This window comes from Coregonus clupeaformis, chromosome 5 (assembly GCF_020615455.1).
Source record: "Coregonus clupeaformis isolate EN_2021a chromosome 5, ASM2061545v1, whole genome shotgun sequence".
In the NCBI taxonomy this organism is placed as follows: Eukaryota; Metazoa; Chordata; class Actinopteri; order Salmoniformes; family Salmonidae; genus Coregonus; species Coregonus clupeaformis.
In genome coordinates this window covers 3,137,270-3,155,802 of record NC_059196.1, presented here as the reverse complement: position 1 = coordinate 3,155,802, position 18,533 = coordinate 3,137,270, and the positions used below count along the sequence as shown (strand labels likewise).

The following is an 18,533-nucleotide window of genomic DNA, read 5'->3' as shown; positions in this document are numbered from 1 at the left end:
GGGGTTAGTAAGTGGTTGGGAGTGTTTCAGATACATGAGGCGGTTGTTTTAGGATGGGTGGAAGTGTCTGTCCTGCTCATGGCTCTGTGGACCCCCCTATGTTTCCTTTCTACCCCACCCCTCACTCTACCTCTCACTCTTTCAACCTCCGACCCCCTATGTTTCCTTCCTTCCTACCCCACCCCTCACTCTACCTCTCACTCTTTCCCAGTCCCGACCTCGGACTTATTCCACACTAGGCCCTTTAACTTTAAACCCCGATATCCATCTCGCAGTGATAGGCCTCCACCTCCATGTCTCCACCCACCCCATCCTTCACGTTACTTCTGTCCCTCACACCTCACCCACCCTTCAGCCTCTCTGTACCCCCTATTCCCCTCATCTTCCACCTCTCTCTCTGGCCTGGATGATGTCAATATTTTCTCAAGCTTTGTCATTGTCAAGAGTGTGCATATGTCTGTGTGTGTAATCCGTGACCATGTAGGGCCCCGTCAAAAGAGTCTGGTGCTACATTAAGAACCAAAAGGGATTTGGGAGGCAGCCATCCGGCGCTGTGAGAGGGATGCAGGCAGGGACGGGGGCGGGAGGGGTTGTTATCCCTCTATCAGGCCCCTTCAGTCAGGAGCAGCATTCCAGACAGACGAACAATGGGGACAGCCAAACCCAGAGGGGGTGGGGGCCTCCAGGGGGCAAGGGTACTGGAGCTGGGATCCTGAGAAAGCAAGCGACCATGAGATGAGGCAGAACCAAAGAGAACAGACCGTGTGTGTGCCCGCGTTGGTCTGTGTGTTCTAGAGAAAGGGATAAGGACGCTGCCTGACAGTATGTTTGTGCATCAGTGGGTAGTGTGTATCATTAAGATATTAAATGAATTAATACAGAGGGGGGTGGGATATTTTCCCACACTGTTGAAGGATGATGGGAAGAGTGGTTTTCATTTTGTTCATTCAGGGGTCAGAATATGTGCAGTAATCCAGTTTATGAATTGCTGCCTATGGTGTGCATCCCAAATGGCACCCTATTTCCTTTAGAAAGTATTCACACCCCTTGACTTTTTCCACATTTTGTTGTGTTACAGCCTGAATTTTAAATGGATTCAATTGAGATTGTGTGTCACTGGCCTAAACACAATACCCTATAATGTCAAAGTGGAATTACGTTTTTAGATTTTTCCCCCAATTTAATTAGAAAATGAAAAGCTGAAATGTCTTGAGTCAATACGTATTCAACCCCTTTGTTATTGCAATCCTAAATAAGTTCAGGAGTGAACATTTGCTTGACAAGTCACATAATAAGTTGCATGGATAGTGTGCAATAATAGTGTTTAACATGATTTTTGAATGACTACCTCATCTCTACCCCACACATACAATTATCTGTAAGATCTTTCAGTCGAGAAGTGAATTTCAAACACAGATTCAACCACAAAGACCAGGGAGGTATTCCAATGCCTCGCAAAGAAGGGCACTTATTGGTAGATGGGTAAAAAAAAATGTTTTAAATGGCATTTTAATATCCCTTTTGAGCATGGTGAAATTATTAATTACACTTTGGATGGTGTATCAATACACCCAGTCACTACAAAGATACAGGCGTCCTTCCTAACTCAGTTGCTGGAGAGGAAGGAAACCGCTCAGGGATTTCACCAGGAGGCCAATGGTGACTTTAAAACAGTTAGAGTTTAATGGCTGTGATAGCAGAAAACTGAACATTTCTAAAAACATGTTTAGACTTTTTCATTATGGGGTATTGTGTGTAGATAGGTAAGAAAAAAATGTCAATTTTAATCCATTTAGAATTCAGTCTGTAACACAACAAAATGTGGAATTAGTCAAGGGGTATGAATACTTTCTGAAGGCACTGTAGCACACTACTTTTGACCAGAGCCCTATGGGAATAGGGTGCCATTTTGGGATGCAGATATGGACTGTGGTGTCTTCTCTGTTTGGGATCTAATTACTTTTGTTGCTACCCTTTACAGGAAACAATTGAAACCAATTGCTGTAGTTCTGGATAGGCATGTGACTTGGATGTGCATTATTGCTTCTTGCCAAACAGTAAAGGTTGTAGATTTGGCTCTGTCAGCTTCTCAGTGTTACAGTTACATTATAGGACATCCAGTCCTAAACTATGGTCAAATAAACATGAGGTGGAGTCCTGAAATAAACTATTGCTTATTATTACCGTCCGTGAATCATTCAAACACTGGAATGAAAAGTGAATCTAAGTGTGTGCTATCTTATACTGAAGGTCAAATCAAATTGTAATCTTATTTGTCACATGCGCCGAATAAAACAGGTGTAGACCTTACCGTGAAATGTTTACTTACACGCCCTTAACCAACAATGCAGTTCAAGGAATAGAGTTACGAAAATATTTACTAAATAAACTAAAGTAAAAAATAAAAAGTAACACAATAAAATTACAAAAGTAACGAGGCTATATACAGGGGTTACCGGTACCGAGACAATGTGCGGGGGGACAGGTTAGTTGAGGTAGTTTGTACCTGGAGGTTGGGGTAAAGTGACTTTGCATAGATAATAAACAGTGAGTAGCAGCAGTGTAAAAACAAAGGGGGGAATTGTAGCTTTGGGGTAGAAGCTGTTAAGGAGCCTTTTGGACCTAGAGTTGGCGCTCCGGTACCGCTTGCCATGCGGTAGCAAAGAGAACAGTCTATGACTTGGGTGACTGGAGTCTTTGACCATTTCTGGGGCCTTCCTCTGACATGCCTAGTATATAGGTTCTGGATGGCGGGAAGCTTGGCCCCAGTGATGTACTGGGCCGTACGCACTACCCTCTGTATCTGCCTTACGGTCGGATGCCGAGCAGTTGCCATACCAGACGGTGATGCAACCGGTCAGGATGCTCTCGATGGTGCAGCTGGATAACTTTTTGAGGATCTGGGGACGCATGCCAAATCTTTTCAGTCTCCTGAGGGGGAAAAGGTGTTGTTGTGCCCTCTTCACGACTGTCTTGGTGTGTTTGGACCATGATAGTTTGTTGGTGATGTGGACACCAAGGAACTTGAAACTCTCGACCCGCTCCACTACAGCCCCGTCGATGTTAATGTCGGCCTGTTCGGCCCTCCTTTTCCTGTAGTCCACGATCATCTCCTTTGTCTTGCTCACATTGAGGGAGAGGTTGTTGTCCTGGCACCACACTGCCAGGTCTCTGACCTCCTCCCTATAGGCTGTCTCATCGTTGTCGGTGATCAGACCTACCACTGTTGTGTCATCAGCAAACTTAATGATGGTGTTGGAGTAGTTCTTGGCCACGCAGTCTTGGGTGAACAGGGAGTACAGGAAGGTATATTGTAGCTGAGGCTGGCTGGAATTATGCCATACCAATTTGGCCACAAACAGTCACCAATGTGTGTTTGAACTTTCAACCCAATCTACCCTCATGCATGTGGGTGCTACACAGGCCAAACTCAATCCGGGTGGAAGCACCTGTAGTCCTGTTCCCTGGGCACCCCTCACCTGAGCCCTGGCCCCTGGAGCTGCCCCTGCTGGGGCCATCTGTCTGGACTCAGCACTCTACTCACCACCACCCCATGGTGCTTTTCTCACCCTGCCTTCACAGTACACATCTCTGGGCCATCTTCCTGTCAGATGGTTCTCTCCCCCATCAGTATACTGTATCACGCCTACTATCGTAGCCAATTAATTCAGCTACAGGCGTTTTTAGTGGTTGTTCTTTCCCAGTAAGTGACAATTCAGCTGGACCTGGCAGATATTTCCATTAATTTGTTGTTGATGCATTATTGGTTCACAAGACACACAGTCCAAACCAGGCCCAGTGTATTCTCAGGCCCTTCCTTCCAAAGTGACTGTGTGGTTTTAGATGGGCTTGTAACGAGATCTCTGTTGAGGGGCCGTGTTGACAACAGCCGGGGCCTTGAAACGCCCCTCTCCACCATGTCCAACATGAAAGGCCTCTCCTCTGCATAATCACACCCCCTTTCCCAGAGAAGCAGCCTGGGTCCCATAGGGACGTGAAGGGGGGAGGGTGTATGGGGAGAGAGGGTTAGGGCAGGGGTGGAGGGGTATTCTATTGGTGGGGTGGGGGGGTTAGACAGTGTAGGCGGTGGCACTTGCATCAGATGTTATTGTTTATGCAGGGAGGGAAGGAGCAGTCATTCATGGGCGACGGCTTGGTTGGCAGTTGGCGTGGATAGACGTTTCTTTCAGAGACAGAGAAGGTTATTCAGTGGCTCTGCTAAGTTGTTTGAGAGGGGAGCTTGTGTGTTCCATTTACCTCTCGCTCGCTTTCTCTCTGGCTCTCGTTCTCTGGTCACATGACAGTGTGGTCAGGGGAAGGAGGGGTGTGCTTGTGTGTGACTGCGTGCGTAATGTTGTTGTGTAAAATATTTGTTGTAGCAATTTACAAAAATATCTGTGTGTGGGTATAGCGAGTGTATATGTGTGTGTCCTGTGCAGGCATACTTTGCCTGTGTGTGTATGCGACTATGCGTGTGATTGTTCAGGCGAGAGCTCGGAAACAAGGCCTGGATTAAAAGGTCAGAGTGAGGCCTGCAGAGATGCGGCCCAGACAAAAACACAGCCTTGTGTTCGACAACTGCCTGTGTCCACCACTGACTGACCCCACAGTAACCTCGACCCACAATGACACACAGAGAGAACGAGAGAGAGAGAGACAACTTAGTAAATTGCTTTGTGCAAATCCACATGCAAAACAGAGGAGCTCAGAGGTTGATTAATTCTGCCTTGTTGTTCTCTCTCTGTGTTTTCTGCTTCAGAGCGAGAGCGGCTTCCGGTGTGACGGACAGGGTGAGAGGGAGGAGGAGGGAGGGAGGACTGCATTAGACAGATGCATACTGGTGAGGGGCTGTCCCTCCCCCTGGCCTGTCATGTGCTGAGGGTGGCAGGCGGGGCAGGGGTGGCAGGGGTGGGGTGGAGTAGCTCCCCTGGGAAGAGACTGGCCTGGAGATGGGACTAGGACTAGAGTCTGACTTTAGTACCTGGGTTGGCATGGCAACAGTGACGTAGGGCCATTGCCAAGGGAATGGACCAGGAAGTCATTTATGGGCGTGCAAGAGAGGGAGAAAGTGCTAGATAGAAGGGAGGGGGATATGACTGAAGAGAAAAAAAGCAAGGAGGCGGCGGGGGAGGAGAGGAGAGACGAGCTTATCTGATTATTATCTTTAGAGCTCAGGTGAACAGCTGATGCGCTCTGCTCTTCTCAATTCAATTACAGACAGTCTCAAGGGATGTGTGTGTGTTTGATTTGGATTGTATGTTCACGCATGGAGATGCATCATGTCATATAAATTATAACATGCCATCCCCTCTGTGTGGTGTGTTTGTGGCACTCACAGTCGCTCTGGTCCACATTAGCTGCATTATTATGTAACATGTCTGCTTCACACAGGCTGATTCTCTCAGACAAGTGTGTCGGGACAGGACACATGTACACCAGCAGATTTATGGTGGCGTCCAACTGCCCTGCACAGCAATCTAATAACTTTAACATTGAAAATAACTGTCTAATAACTTTGGCATTGAAAATTGATAACAAGGGAAGCAGTGAGTCAGATTTGCCACCTTCAAATTGTTTTTCAAGAACATGGTTTCTCAGAAGGCTTTTTTCCTTGTACAGTGTTTAATATCACTAGCCTATATCCTACAGTCATGCATCACTAGCCTATTGTCCACTGTATATTTGTTGGGTCTTGATAAACATTTACATTCAGTGCAAGTTCATGGATACAAATGCACAAGACATTAGTACAACAACACTAAACTAGCCCGCTACTTGAAGTTGCACTTGGGAAACAAAAGTAGGACTGTGGACACCGCCTGCTTCAGAATCATGTGGCGCAGCGACAAACCGATCAATATCTTGTGTTGCATCACATACTCTGTGTTTTTGTATAAACATGTCTCCATACTGGTTTAGGTAGGTCATTTTGCAGTGCCACAGCATGAAAGGGAGAGCGTGGCTATTGTTCCGACGATAGGAGCTATATTGAGTTTGTCCTCGGGACAATGCGGGCCTTAGAATACCAGGAATCTGTTTGGTAATGTCCATGCTGCAGGTTGGCTCATCCAATCGCCTCAGGCAACATGCATTATTATGACATCCTTCATGTATTATTAAATCACTACCAGGAAGTAGACAGTCATGCTTACATCATGCTATGGTGGAACTTTCCCCTCGTAAGTAACACCTCAAACAAACAATGTTCATCTATGGCCCTATCCCTAGATATTTGTCCTTGTATTATTTATATATATATTTTTGTCTGAACTGAGAAACACTGGCTGTTTTGAAAGCTCTTCACCTCAGTAAGTATGCTTATGCGCTCCGACGGGCCAAAAACGACGCCTCTGTCTGGCTACATGGGAATCTCTCCCGGCTGTTTTTGAACACCTCTTGGATCCTGTGTGTGTGAGCAATTTAAATCATTGAATCAGGACACTGTACACCAACTAGCCCGGCTCCGTTCTGTTTGCATGTTTATTTGAGAAATGTGTAATTTGCTTGCACAGTCACTGAGGCATACACATTTGAATCATACCCAGTTTCCTTCTCTCTGTTTCCTTTTGTCCTCAAGGCAACCCCAAATATTTAGATCATCCTAACAACTTTACTCTTGCCACTTCCGTGTGCAGATATCTTGTTTGATAGCTGCCGCACAAGGCCGGAATCACGGGTTAGAGCATGGGGGGCTAAGAAAGAGGCATGGGGGGGTTGAGAAAGAGGCATGGGGGGTTGAGAAAGAGGCATGGGGGGGCTGAGAAAGAGGCATGGGGGGTTGAGAAAGAGGCATGGGGGGGTTGAGAAAGAGGCATGGGGGGGTGAGACAGAGGCATGGGGGGTGAGACAGAGGCATGGGGGGTGAGACAGAGGCATGGGGGGTGAGACAGAGGCATGGGGGGTGAGACAGAGGCATGGGGGGGTTGAGAAAGAGGCATGGGGGGGTTGAGAAAGAGGCATGGGGGGGCTGAGAAAGAGGCATGGGGGGTTGAGAAAGAGGCATGGGGGGGTTGAGAAAGAGGCATGGGGGGGTTGAGAAAGAGGCATGGGGGGGTGAGACAGAGGCATGGGGGGTGAGACAGAGGCATGGGGGGGTGAGACAGAGGCATGGGGGGTGAGACAGAGGCATGGGGGGCTGAGAAAGAGGCATGGGGGGGTTGAGAAAGAGGCATGGGGGGGGTTGAGAAAGAGGCATGGGGGGGGTTGAGAAAGAGGCATGGGGGGTTGAGAAAGAGGCATGGGGAGTGAGACAGAGGCATGGGGGGTGAGACAGAGGCATGGGGGTTGAGAAAGAGGCATGGGGGGTTGAGAAAGAGGCATGGGGGGCTGAGAAAGAGGCATGGGGGTTGAGAAAGAGGCATGGGGGGTTGAGAAAGAGGCATGGGGGGTTGAGAAAGAGGCATGGTGGGGGGTTGAGAAAGAGGCATGGGGGGGTGAGACAGAGGCATGGGGTGAGACAGAGGCATGGGGGTGAGACAGAGGCATGGGGGGTGAGACAGAGGCATGGGGGGTGAGACAGAGGCATGGGGGGTGAGACAGAGGCATGGGGGGTGAGACAGAGGCATGGGGGGGTGAGACAGAGGCATGGGAGGGTGATACAGAGGCATGAAGGGGTGAGAAAGAGGCATGGGGGGTGAGAGAGGAATGGGGGGTTGAGAAAGAGGCATGGGAGGGTGAGACAGAGGCATGAAGGGGTGAGAAAGAGGCATGGGGGTGAGAAAGAGGCATGGGGGGGTGAGAAAGAGGAATGGGGGGGTGAGAAAGAGGCATGGGGGGTGAGAAAGAGGCATGGGGGGGTTGAGACAGAGGCATGGGGGGTTGAGAAAGAGGCATGGGGGTTGAGAAAGAGGCATGAGGGGGTTCAGAAAGAGGCATGAGGGGGTTGAGAAAGAGGCATGAGGGGGTTGAGAAAGAGGCATGGGGGGTTGAGAATGAGGCATGGGGGGGTGAGACACAGCTCCCTGGGTGACGCTCTGTGTTTTGGAAGAATGGGCTGGAACTTCTAAGGAAGCTGGCCGCCTTCTCACACAACCATCAGCACATTCCATCCATTGTGCGTGTTTCTTTCTCTATCCTTCCTGTCTTTCTCCCTTACTCTCCTTCCTTCTCTTGCTTTCGCTCACACTAATACAATGTGAAATGTAACTTTGTGTTTGTCTCTCTTTCTGTCTTCATTGAAGTCTTTCTCTTCCTCCCACAAACCCAGCCCTTGTGACACAGTCTCTCACTGATTCCCCTTTACGTGGTCAGAGCAGGCCGATGCCTCGTCACCCAGGCTCACCATATACAGTTCAAAGAGAGGACTCTCTGGGCTGGTGCACACATACACTATAATTATCCCCAAGATGCTTGTATGTATGTGCCATCAGCGCTCCCGGTTTCCCCACTTACAGCAGATGTCATAACCAGGAAAGGAGGCTTGTGAATGTGTTCGAGGGAGGGCTGTGTGTTGGTGTGGGTGTGCGACAGTGTGTATATACGATTGTGTGTCACCTCATAACCACAGGGCGTTGAATCACACACCGCAGCGGCAGACGGTGCCCGTGCCGCACCACTGTTGCAGCGACTATGTGATGCGTTGTCCCCACCATTTCTAGAAAGAGAAGAGGCTAAAAGCAGCAGCACCTCCTGTGGGGAGGGAGGCTCTGCTGAGGGAGAGAGGTACTCTGTCTAGTCAGGATGTCCCTGGAGTGGTCCTCTCTCTAATTAGCAGGAAGCTAGTTAGTGTTAGAGGGGGAGGTGCATCCATTTTCCGACAAGCAGCTGAGCTTCATTATGAATTAATAAATGAGTGACAGTGGTGGAGGCGGGCTAACCTCCTATCTGCCTGTCTGATGTTCAGTTCTTACATTATGAATCAGGGATTTTGATCATCCCCCACTTTCTTACCTATATTCACATGCGCTATATATATCTATATCTACAGTGGGGGAAAAAAGTATTTAGTCAGCCACCAATTGTGCAAGTTCTCCAACTTAAAAAGATGAGAGAGGCCTGTAATTTTCATCATAGGTACACGTCAACTATGACAGACAAATTGAGAGAAAAAAATCCAGAAAATCACATTGTAGGATTTGTCCTCCACTCGTTACCTGTATTAATGGCACCTGTTTGAACTTATCAGTATAAAAGACACCTGTCCACAACCTCAAACAGTCACACTCCAAACTCCACTATGGCCAAGACCAAAGAGCTGTCAAAGGACACCAGAAACAAAATTGTAGACCTGCACCAGGCTGGGAAGACTGAATCTGCAATAGGTAAGCAGCTTGGTTTGAAGAAATCAACTGTGGGAGCAATTATTAGGAAATGGAAGACATACAAGACCACTGATAATCTCCCTCGATCTGGGGCTCCACGCAAGATCTCACCCCGTGGGGTCAAAATGATCACAAGAACGGTGAGCAAAAATCCCAGAACCACACGGCGGGACCTAGTGAATGACCTGCAGAGAGCTGGGACCAAAGTAACAAAGCCTACCATCAGTAACACACTACGCCGCCAGGGACTCAAATCCTGCAGTGCCAGACGTGACCCCCTGCTTAAGCCAGTACATGTCCAGGCCCGTCTGAAGTTTGCTAGAGTGCATTTGGATGATCCAGAAGAGGATTGGGAGAATGTCATATGGTCAGATGAAACCAAAATAGAACTTTTTGGTAAAAACTCAACTCGGTCGTGTTTGGAGGACAAAGAATGCTGAGTTGCATCCAAAGAACACCATACCTACTGTGAAGCATGGGTGTGGAAACATCATGCTTTGGGGCTGTTTTTCTGCAAAGGGACCAGGACGACTGATCCGTGTAAAGGAAAGAATGAATGGGGCCATGTATCGTGAGATTTTGAGTGAAAACCTCCTTCCATCAGCAAGGGCATTGAAGATGAAACGTGGCTGGGTCTTTCAGCATGACAATGATCCCAAACACACCGCCCGGGCAACGAAGGAGTGGCTTCGTAAGAAGCATTTCAAGGTCCTGGAGTGGCCTAGCCAGTCTCCAGATCTCAACCCCATAGAAAATCTTTGGAGGGAGTTGAAAGTCCGTGTTGCCCAGCGACAGCCCCAAAACATCACTGCTCTAGAGGAGATCTACATGGAGGAATGGGCCAAAATACCAGCAACAGTGTGTGAAAACCTTGTGAAGACTTACAGAAAACGTTTGACCTGTGTCATTGCCAACAAAGGGTATATAACAAAGTATTGAGAAACTTTTGTTATTGACCAAATACTTATTTTCCACCATAATTTGCAAATAAATTCATAAAAAATCCTACAATGTGATTTTCTGGATTCTTTTTTCTCATTTTGTCTGTCATAGTTGACGTGTACCTATGATGAAAATTACAGGCCTCTCTCATCTTTTTAAGTGGGAGAACTTGCACAATTGGTGGCTGACTAAATACTTCCCCCACTGTATCTATATCTATCTATATAAATATATATCTATATCTATATCTATATCTATCTATATATATCAGTGGGACTGTGAAGAGTTCCAATTCTGGGGGGAAAAAAGACTTGAATAATTAAATACAATTATTTAAATTAGCTTCTGCTCTCTCTCTTTCCTCCAGCTCTTCAGAGAGGTACGGATCATGAAAGGCCTCAACCACCCAAATATCGGTAAGTGCCTCGGCTATAATAATCTCCCTAGCTTCCAGGGTGTAACGCCGCAGGGCATACCCCAGTCCAGAACATCATCAGCCTAACAGACATCCTCACGCAATGTTCCCCTTTACTGTCCAAACAGATGCTGAGCAGGAGTCAGGACATGTGATATGGACAATAGTCCCCCACTGAGCTCAAAATAATCCTCCTTTCCATGGGGATACAGTCACCCAGACCCCCTCGAGGTTGTGTCCCAAATAGCACCATATTCCCTATGGGCCCTGGTCAAACACAGTGCACTATAAAGGCAATAGAGTGCAGTCGCTCATGTAAAGCCAGGACAAGTAGACTACCTCCATTTTTTATAATGCACACGGTCACCTTTAATACTGCATGCAGCTGAACCATAAACTGCTGTACTGTACTGTTGTGCATTTACAGCACATCTCCCTGCTCTAAGGAACACACAGTAAATCACATCACTCCTGAGTGGCGCAGTGGTCTAAGGCACTGCATCGCAGTGCTAACTGTGCCACTAGAGATCCTGGTTGGAATCCAGGCTCTGTCGCAGCTGGCCGCGACCGGGAGACTCATGGGCGGCGCACAATTGGCCCAGCGTCGTCTAGGGTAGGGGAGGGAATGGCCGGCAGGGATGTAGCTCAGTTGATAGAGCATGGCGTTTGCAACGCCAGGGTTGTGGGTTCGATTCCCACGGGGGGCCAGTATAAAAAAAATATGTATTCACTAACTGTAAGTCGCTCTGGATAAGAGCGTCTGCTAAATGACTAAAATGTAAAATGTAAATGTAAAATTATGAACTGTGTGTTGTTTGTCTGTGCCACTATACTGAGGTGTTTGTGTGTGTTACAGTGCAGCTGTTTGAGGTGATCGAGACGGAGAATACGCTCTATCTGATAATGGAGTACGCTAGTGGGGGTGAGCAGAGTACCTCACCTCAAGCAGTATCCCCACTCTCTCCTCCGTTTCTCTCTCTCTCATCTCTTTTCTCTCCACCCCTCCCTCACGCTTTCCCTCTCCCCAGTACCTCTGACCCATCGATTTTCTTCTGACCGCCCTCCTCCCTCGCTCTGCACTGTCATGTTCACTTTCTCTCCATTCTTCGCTTTGCTCGTGCCCCCACCTTCTCTAATCCCCACTCTGCTCGATTGTCAATTTTTCCTCCCATTCTGTTTCTTGCCAAATAAGGAGCTAAAAGCCAAGCATGTGCCCCCTCACTGCTTTTTTCCCAGTGGATGTGCCCTCTAGCATGAAGCACTTACTGTTCATAAACACAATACACACACACACTCATGCATTCACTCATTAAGTCACTCTCTCTCTTTCAACTCTCTCACACCACCACCACGTATTCCCATACACATGCATGGGTCACAGACATGTAGACATGCCCATGCATCCGTCACATCAATAAGGCATCCAGATGTGACAGTGGCTCCCTGTACATCATAACTTTTGTTCTATCACCCATTTTCCTCTTTCTTTCTTTCCCTCCCTTTCTCTTTATTTCTCTCTCTCTCTCTCTCCATCTCTCTCTCTTTGTCATCATCTTCCTCTCACTCCTCTCATCTTTTCGTTAGCCGGTCAATAATCACTCAGTAAATGACCCAAAGTCAACCATAAGGCCAGGGATCACTGAGATGAATGAGGCCCTATAGGCTCCATAATGAAGATACTGAGGCCAGATCAGTCTCAATTTAATAATCAATCTCACTTATCATACTACTGCTGTGCATGCTTTCCTTTGGCTTAGGGGGCGCCGTACTAATATGGCTGACCCTGTAAAACAACACATTTCACTGCACCTATCCGGTGTATGTGACAATAAAGCATATTTTTAAAGTATTTGTTTTATATTCTCTCTTCTTAATTCTTACATTGCAATTTCTCATGTATATTGTGGCTTATTGTCGGCATCACACACACACTGTATAACTCCTATAAATACACTATATATATATATAATATATACAGAAGGGGTGTGCGGATCAGCTGTTTGTTCACCTGCACCCGCCCGCAATTGCTAATAACCCATCCGCAACCGCCCGACTATATGTCGTAAAGTGAAGATCTGAGGTTCGCACCCGACCCTAACCCGCAAATATAGAAAATGTGCTATACAGTCAGAGATGGCCGAGCACTTTTTTTTTTACGGGCCTTTTTAGATAGGCCTATGTTGCTGCTTATAATTTCCGTCATTTTTGCAGGCTATTTGTTAGTCAATGTCTAACAACTTCTATAATTAGATAAATGCAGATTCTCTTCTGTCATTACTTGTTGCCCTGGAAGACTAAATAAACCCTGCTCACCAGAATAATGTCATAAATCGATAGAATGGATGCTTCAATCTAGTTGCCAGGGGAAAATTCAATAAATAAATGTTTTAAAAAGGGAAATATTTTCTGTGCAACATTTCCAAATTACATCAGTTTAACTGCTTTTAAGACAATTTAAAGATGTGAAACTACCCAACAGGGTTCTGATAAGATTGTAGTTCGGCTTGGATGCATTTTTTATGTGGTTGAAATAGGCTACTATCAGCTTTTATGATGCTGATAAAGATAGCACCTTTACTAACTGCAAATTCATTCTCTCAAGATGCTGAAAGAAATCAATCATATTCCAGAGTCAAAATGTACATTTGGTTTATCATTTCACTGTAAGTAATGCTTAATTCTGCAAGAGTTCATGTGAGGTTATAGACCTACAGTCAGTGTCCAGAGTTCAGGCTACTATTCCATTTAACCCATCTGAACAGTAGTTCCCTTGACATGCCATTTGGAAATCTCCGTCTTGTGACTGTTGAATTTGTATAGCGCCTCACAATCATCACACATAACATAGCCGGCACTGATATCATCTTACCACTTCACCAAATCTTTCCCCAACATTAGACTACTATTCTGGCCCTCCCTTCTATTTATTTTCAAATCTCCATTTCACAGCTTTTCTCTTATTGAATTAAACTCCAACATTGTCATTTTTGCCTCAGTGGATCGAAGATAACATTTTCTGCCCAAGTTCCCAAAAGCATTTGGCAATTGACGTGTATTCGGCGAGCATACAGTTAGGCCTAAAGCTTAGTCTGCACACTAATGCCAGATAAAAGTAACAAAAGAAAAACCTTAATGTAGCCTACAGATATGAATTGCACAAGAATTATACATTTATTGATTTTTAATGCATTGTTTTCTCTATATTCAACACAGCCGCCACCCACCCGCCCTTCATCCACTCCATATTGCATGACCATTAACCCGCCCGCCCCGCAGATATAACCGTGGGGACTGCGGGTTATGAGTCAACCCATGCATCACTAATATACAGTATAAGTGCCTCAATTACACTTTATTCAACCAGATGGTGTTGTAAGCCTGGTTCTCTGTTTATTGATGTGGTTTGTCTCTCTCTCCCTCAGGTGAAGTGTTTGACTACCTCGTGTCCCATGGGAGAATGAAAGAGAAAGAGGCGCGGGCCAAATTCCGTCAGGTGAGATACAACCAAAAATGTATAATCACAACAATGGTGCTGAGTTGGCCTGTATTACATTGCAAGCGTTATTATAAGCTTGTAAGTGTCTGTGTTTGGCTTTTTCCCTGTGACTCGTCTAACTCTCCTTCCCTCTCGCTCTTTCTCTCTCTCTTTCTGTCTCTCTCGCTCTCTCCCCCCACTCTCCCTCTCTCTCTATATATATCTATCTAGATTGTGTCTGCTGTCCACTACTGTCACCTGAAGAACATTGTTCACAGGGACCTTAAAGTACGTGACTTGTTCAGATCTGATGACTTGGGCACCTTTTCATTGTCCAAAATGACAACCACTCATTGATATTAAGTATATCAAGATCAATACATTAACGAATGTGGAACACTGATTATCTCTTTCCTGAAATGAGCATACAAACTCAGCCTGAATTGAACAAACTCTCGATCCTTAAAGCTGCACTCTGCTAACTTCACCTGTCTCTGCAGGCTGAGAACCTCTTGCTGGATGCCGACTCCAACATCAAGATCGCAGACTTTGGCTTCAGTAACGAGTTCACCATGGGCAACAAGCTGGACACGTTCTGTGGCTCCCCTCCCTATGCCGCTCCGGAGCTGTTCCAGGGGAAGAAGTACGACGGGCCTGAGGTGGACATCTGGAGCCTGGGGGTCATCCTCTACACGCTGGTCAGCGGATCACTGCCCTTCGACGGGCAGAACCTCAAGGCAAGGCCCACCGCAGCGCAGACAAATGGCCTTTACTTTGGCTGAGTCCCAAATGGCACTCTATTCCCTACATAGGGCACTACTTTTGACCTGGGTCCATATGGTGTGGTCAAAAGTTGTGCACTATATAGGGAATAGGGTGCCATTTGGGACGCAGACTGTGTCACTGAGGTGTCAATGTCAAGACGGCGTGTCTGGTTTGGATGTTAGTTAGATGATGCATTATGTGACGTTTTTGCTTACTAATGCTGCCTGTGGTACTGAAGGGTTTTGTTCTGATTAGTTCATGTTCACATTTTATTTTCATGTTCAGATGATCAAGAGAAGGGGCCTGTTGTCTTTTAGTCCATTTGCCATTATTATGTATCATGTTTTAGTGTAACGTTATGTGCATGTTTTGTGTAACGTTATGTTTACGTTTTGTGTAACATTATCTGTATGTTTTGTTCCCCAGGAGCTGCGGGAGCGTGTTCTTCGGGGGAAGTACCGTGTGCCCTTCTACATGTCCACCGACTGCGAGGGCATCCTGCGCAGGTTCCTGGTGCTCAACCCCACCAAACGCTGCACCCTGGAGGTGAGGAAGGCAACTGCAGGCAGCACTCAGACATTCAGTACACGGAAACACACACGCACAACCTGTTTGTGCCATCTTTAACACATAGTTTTATCCCTCCTCATTAGCAAATCATGAACGACAAGTGGATTAACTCTGGCTACGACGGAGAAGAACTGAAGCCTCATTTAGAGCCTGTGGAGGACCACAATGATGCCAGCCGCATCGGTGAAATACCTCTAACTCCCCTCTACTCCCTACCTACATATTGTATGCTTCCCAAATGGCATAGTATTCCATATTTAGTGCACTGGCCCCTGGTGGTGGTAGTAGTAGTAGTAGTAGTGCACTATTGTAGGGAATAGGGTGCTATTTGGGACGCATCCATCCTCTTCTTTCTTTTAGCCTGTATCTCTGTGTAACGTCCCTCATCTCTCCGCTCGCCTTCAGAGGTGATGGTGGGGATGGGTTACACCCGTGACGACATCAAAGACGCTCTGACCACTCGGAAGTACAACGAGGTCACCGCCACTTACCTGTTACTGGGACGCATGAATGAGGTGAGGCACAATGAGACAACGTGTGTGAGAGGGGTGGGAGAGAGCGACAATCCTTCCTCATTAAGGCTTTCTGCGTTGCCTGTCTGCGTTCCCAGTGTTCCCCCTAAAATGTTGAGTTTTTTAAATAGATATATACACTGCTCAAAAAAATAAAGGGAACACTTAAACAACACAATGTAACTCCAAGTCAATCACACTTCTGTGAAATCAAACTGTCCACTTAGGAAGCAACACTGATTGGCTTGCTCCTCATCTCCCTACAGTGCAGTGGCAGACATCAGTTATATTTACGATGGTGTCAACATCATTTAACTTCCATGTATTTTTGAGTAGAATGCCCTTTTTGAAAAGTCACCAGATAAATCTACAAAAAACTCCCCCTCCGCTTCCTTAGCCTCTGCTGCTAACAAAAATCATCGGGGAACACCTGGCGTGCCTGTCTGCTACAATACGTGTGTATGCATGCCTGTGTGTCCACAGTCACCTGAGTCCTGATCCTAACGTATGTGTTTCTCTGTGTGTGTATGTGTCAGGTGGAGGGCAGTGAGTCTCGGTCAACAAGCAGTCTGAGCCTGGCGCGTGTACGGCCCAGCACCGTCACCAACGGCACCAGTAAACTCTCCACCTCCTCCACCACCTCCGCCTCGGCCTCCTCCTCCCACAGCAAGACCACCCAGCGCAGTGCCTCCACCTACCACCCCCGCAGGAGGCACAGCGACTTCTGTGAGTGGGCTGTCTATTAGTCTGCGTCCCGAAATTCACCCTATTCCCTATATGGTGCACTACATTTGACCAGAGCTCTGTTCAAAAGTAATGCACTAGTCAAATGTAGTGCACTATAACGGGAATAGGTAGTAGTTACTGTTGATATACACATTACTGTCTGTCCATCTGGGCGTATTATGTGTCATAGAAGCTTCCATGACATTACATCCATTAGTGTCTGACCTAACCTAACTGATGTCCATCACTACCTTTTCACTTGTGTTTTAAATGGTTGTGAAGTAGGATTTCCTTCCATTCTGCCAAGTTTGAGAATGTTTGCTTTGTGTGTATATGAGTGTGAGGTCACCAGTCACCACTTTACAAGTGTGTGAGATCTTCATAATTTGTGCATTGCCCACTCATGTGTCAATCTATAATATAATAACATCCCAAATGACTTACAGTAGTCCATGCAGACATTTACGTATGGGTGGCCCCAGCAGAATTCCAACCCACGATCTTGGTTTTACAAGCGCCTTGCTCTAACAACTGAACCACACAGGACCAGACTTTGATTCTTATGTCGTATCCTCTTCCCTGTCTGTCTGTTGTGCAGGCGGTCCAGCAGCGCCCCCGTCCCACCCCAAGCGTAGCCCCAGCAATGTGGCGGGGGCAGACAGGGATCTGAAGGAGGAGGGGGGGCGCATGGCGTCCCGGAAGGTCAGCAGCAGCATGGTGGGCAGCCGCTCCATCCAGCCCCCCTCCAGCCCCATGGTCAGCAGCGCCAACAACCCCAACAAGTCAGAGATCCCTGACCGCCGCAAGGAGATTAACACCGCCACGGTGAGCATGCATGCACACACATACAGATAGGCCGTGTTCCAGGCCGACTACAGTGCAGCGTTCCAGGCCGACTACAGTGCAGCGTTCCAGGCTGACTACAGTGCAGCGTTCCAGGCCGACTACAGTGCAGCGTTCCAGGCTGACTACAGTGCAGCGTTCCAGGCTGACTACATGTCAGCAAACCACATATAATAGAGTTATCTGATGCCAGACTGCATTGTCAAAGGCGTGGCACGCAACCATTGGTTGATGCAATGCAATGTGTGCAATGCAGTCGGCCTACAACACATCCTTACAAATAATTATACAATATAAACACATACACACGCACAGGGAAAAGAGGGGTTAACACCATAAAGAGAAAATGTTACAAGAGATGAATGAAACTAAGATCAGTATGCGTGGGAATGAACCAATAACACTTTGAATAGAGAATCGACAGATTAATGCTAAACTAAGATGTGGACAGAGAGAATAGAGATTACACGCTAGCATATAGAGTCCAGTAACAGTATAGGGATGAACAACAACAACAGTGTGAACGTAACAACGGCAGGTAGCTTAGTGGTTAAGAGCGTAGTGCCAGTAACCGAAAGGTCGCTGGTTCTAATCCCTGAGCAGACTAGGTGAAAAATCTGTCGATGTGCCCTTGAGCAAGGCACTTAACCCTAATTGCTCCTGTAAGTCGTTCTGTATAAGAGCGTCTGCTAAATGACTAAAATGTAAATGTAAAATGTAAACAACAACAACAACAACAACAACAACCGTGTGAACGGAGAATATGGAGATTAACCTGAGATTAACCCTTTGAAGGGCTCAGAGGCACTCTGACAGGGTGGACTGAGAGTGACAAGAAGAGTTCAACACTGATACTGTGGTTCCTTAAAGTGCACTCCTTTTGACCAGGGCTCATAAGTAGTGCACTATATAGGGAATAGGGTGCCATTTGGTATGCATCCACTGACACTGTGATGTGGGGGGTAGATATTTTCAGAGTCAGGGCTTTGAATAGACATAAACATCCCTAGTGTTATCTGACCATT

At 46.8% G+C, this 18,533-nt stretch overlaps 2 protein-coding genes across 11 annotated transcripts in view; one reads left to right on the top strand and one right to left on the bottom strand.

The window, feature by feature from the left end:
- LOC121558530 (kin of IRRE-like protein 3) overlaps positions 1 to 18,533 on the bottom strand; it is a 442,346-nt gene that overhangs the window by 111,998 nt on the left and 311,815 nt on the right. The window lies entirely within an intron of this gene.
- The window catches only part of LOC121564297 (MAP/microtubule affinity-regulating kinase 4), a 55,036-nt gene that overhangs the window by 27,828 nt on the left and 8,675 nt on the right, over positions 1 to 18,533 (top strand). For all 10 annotated transcript variants that reach the window (XM_041875722.2, XM_041875725.2, XM_041875724.2 and 7 more), the window contains exons 4-13: positions 10,570 to 10,618; positions 11,474 to 11,539; positions 14,040 to 14,110; positions 14,324 to 14,380; positions 14,593 to 14,829; positions 15,284 to 15,403; positions 15,511 to 15,610; positions 15,833 to 15,942; positions 16,476 to 16,665; positions 17,264 to 17,490. In XM_041875722.2, the coding sequence (XP_041731656.1) occupies positions 10,570 to 10,618; positions 11,474 to 11,539; positions 14,040 to 14,110; positions 14,324 to 14,380; positions 14,593 to 14,829; positions 15,284 to 15,403; positions 15,511 to 15,610; positions 15,833 to 15,942; positions 16,476 to 16,665; positions 17,264 to 17,490 (1,227 nt within the window). The remainder of the gene's footprint in view (positions 1 to 10,569; positions 10,619 to 11,473; positions 11,540 to 14,039; positions 14,111 to 14,323; positions 14,381 to 14,592; positions 14,830 to 15,283; positions 15,404 to 15,510; positions 15,611 to 15,832; positions 15,943 to 16,475; positions 16,666 to 17,263; positions 17,491 to 18,533) is intronic.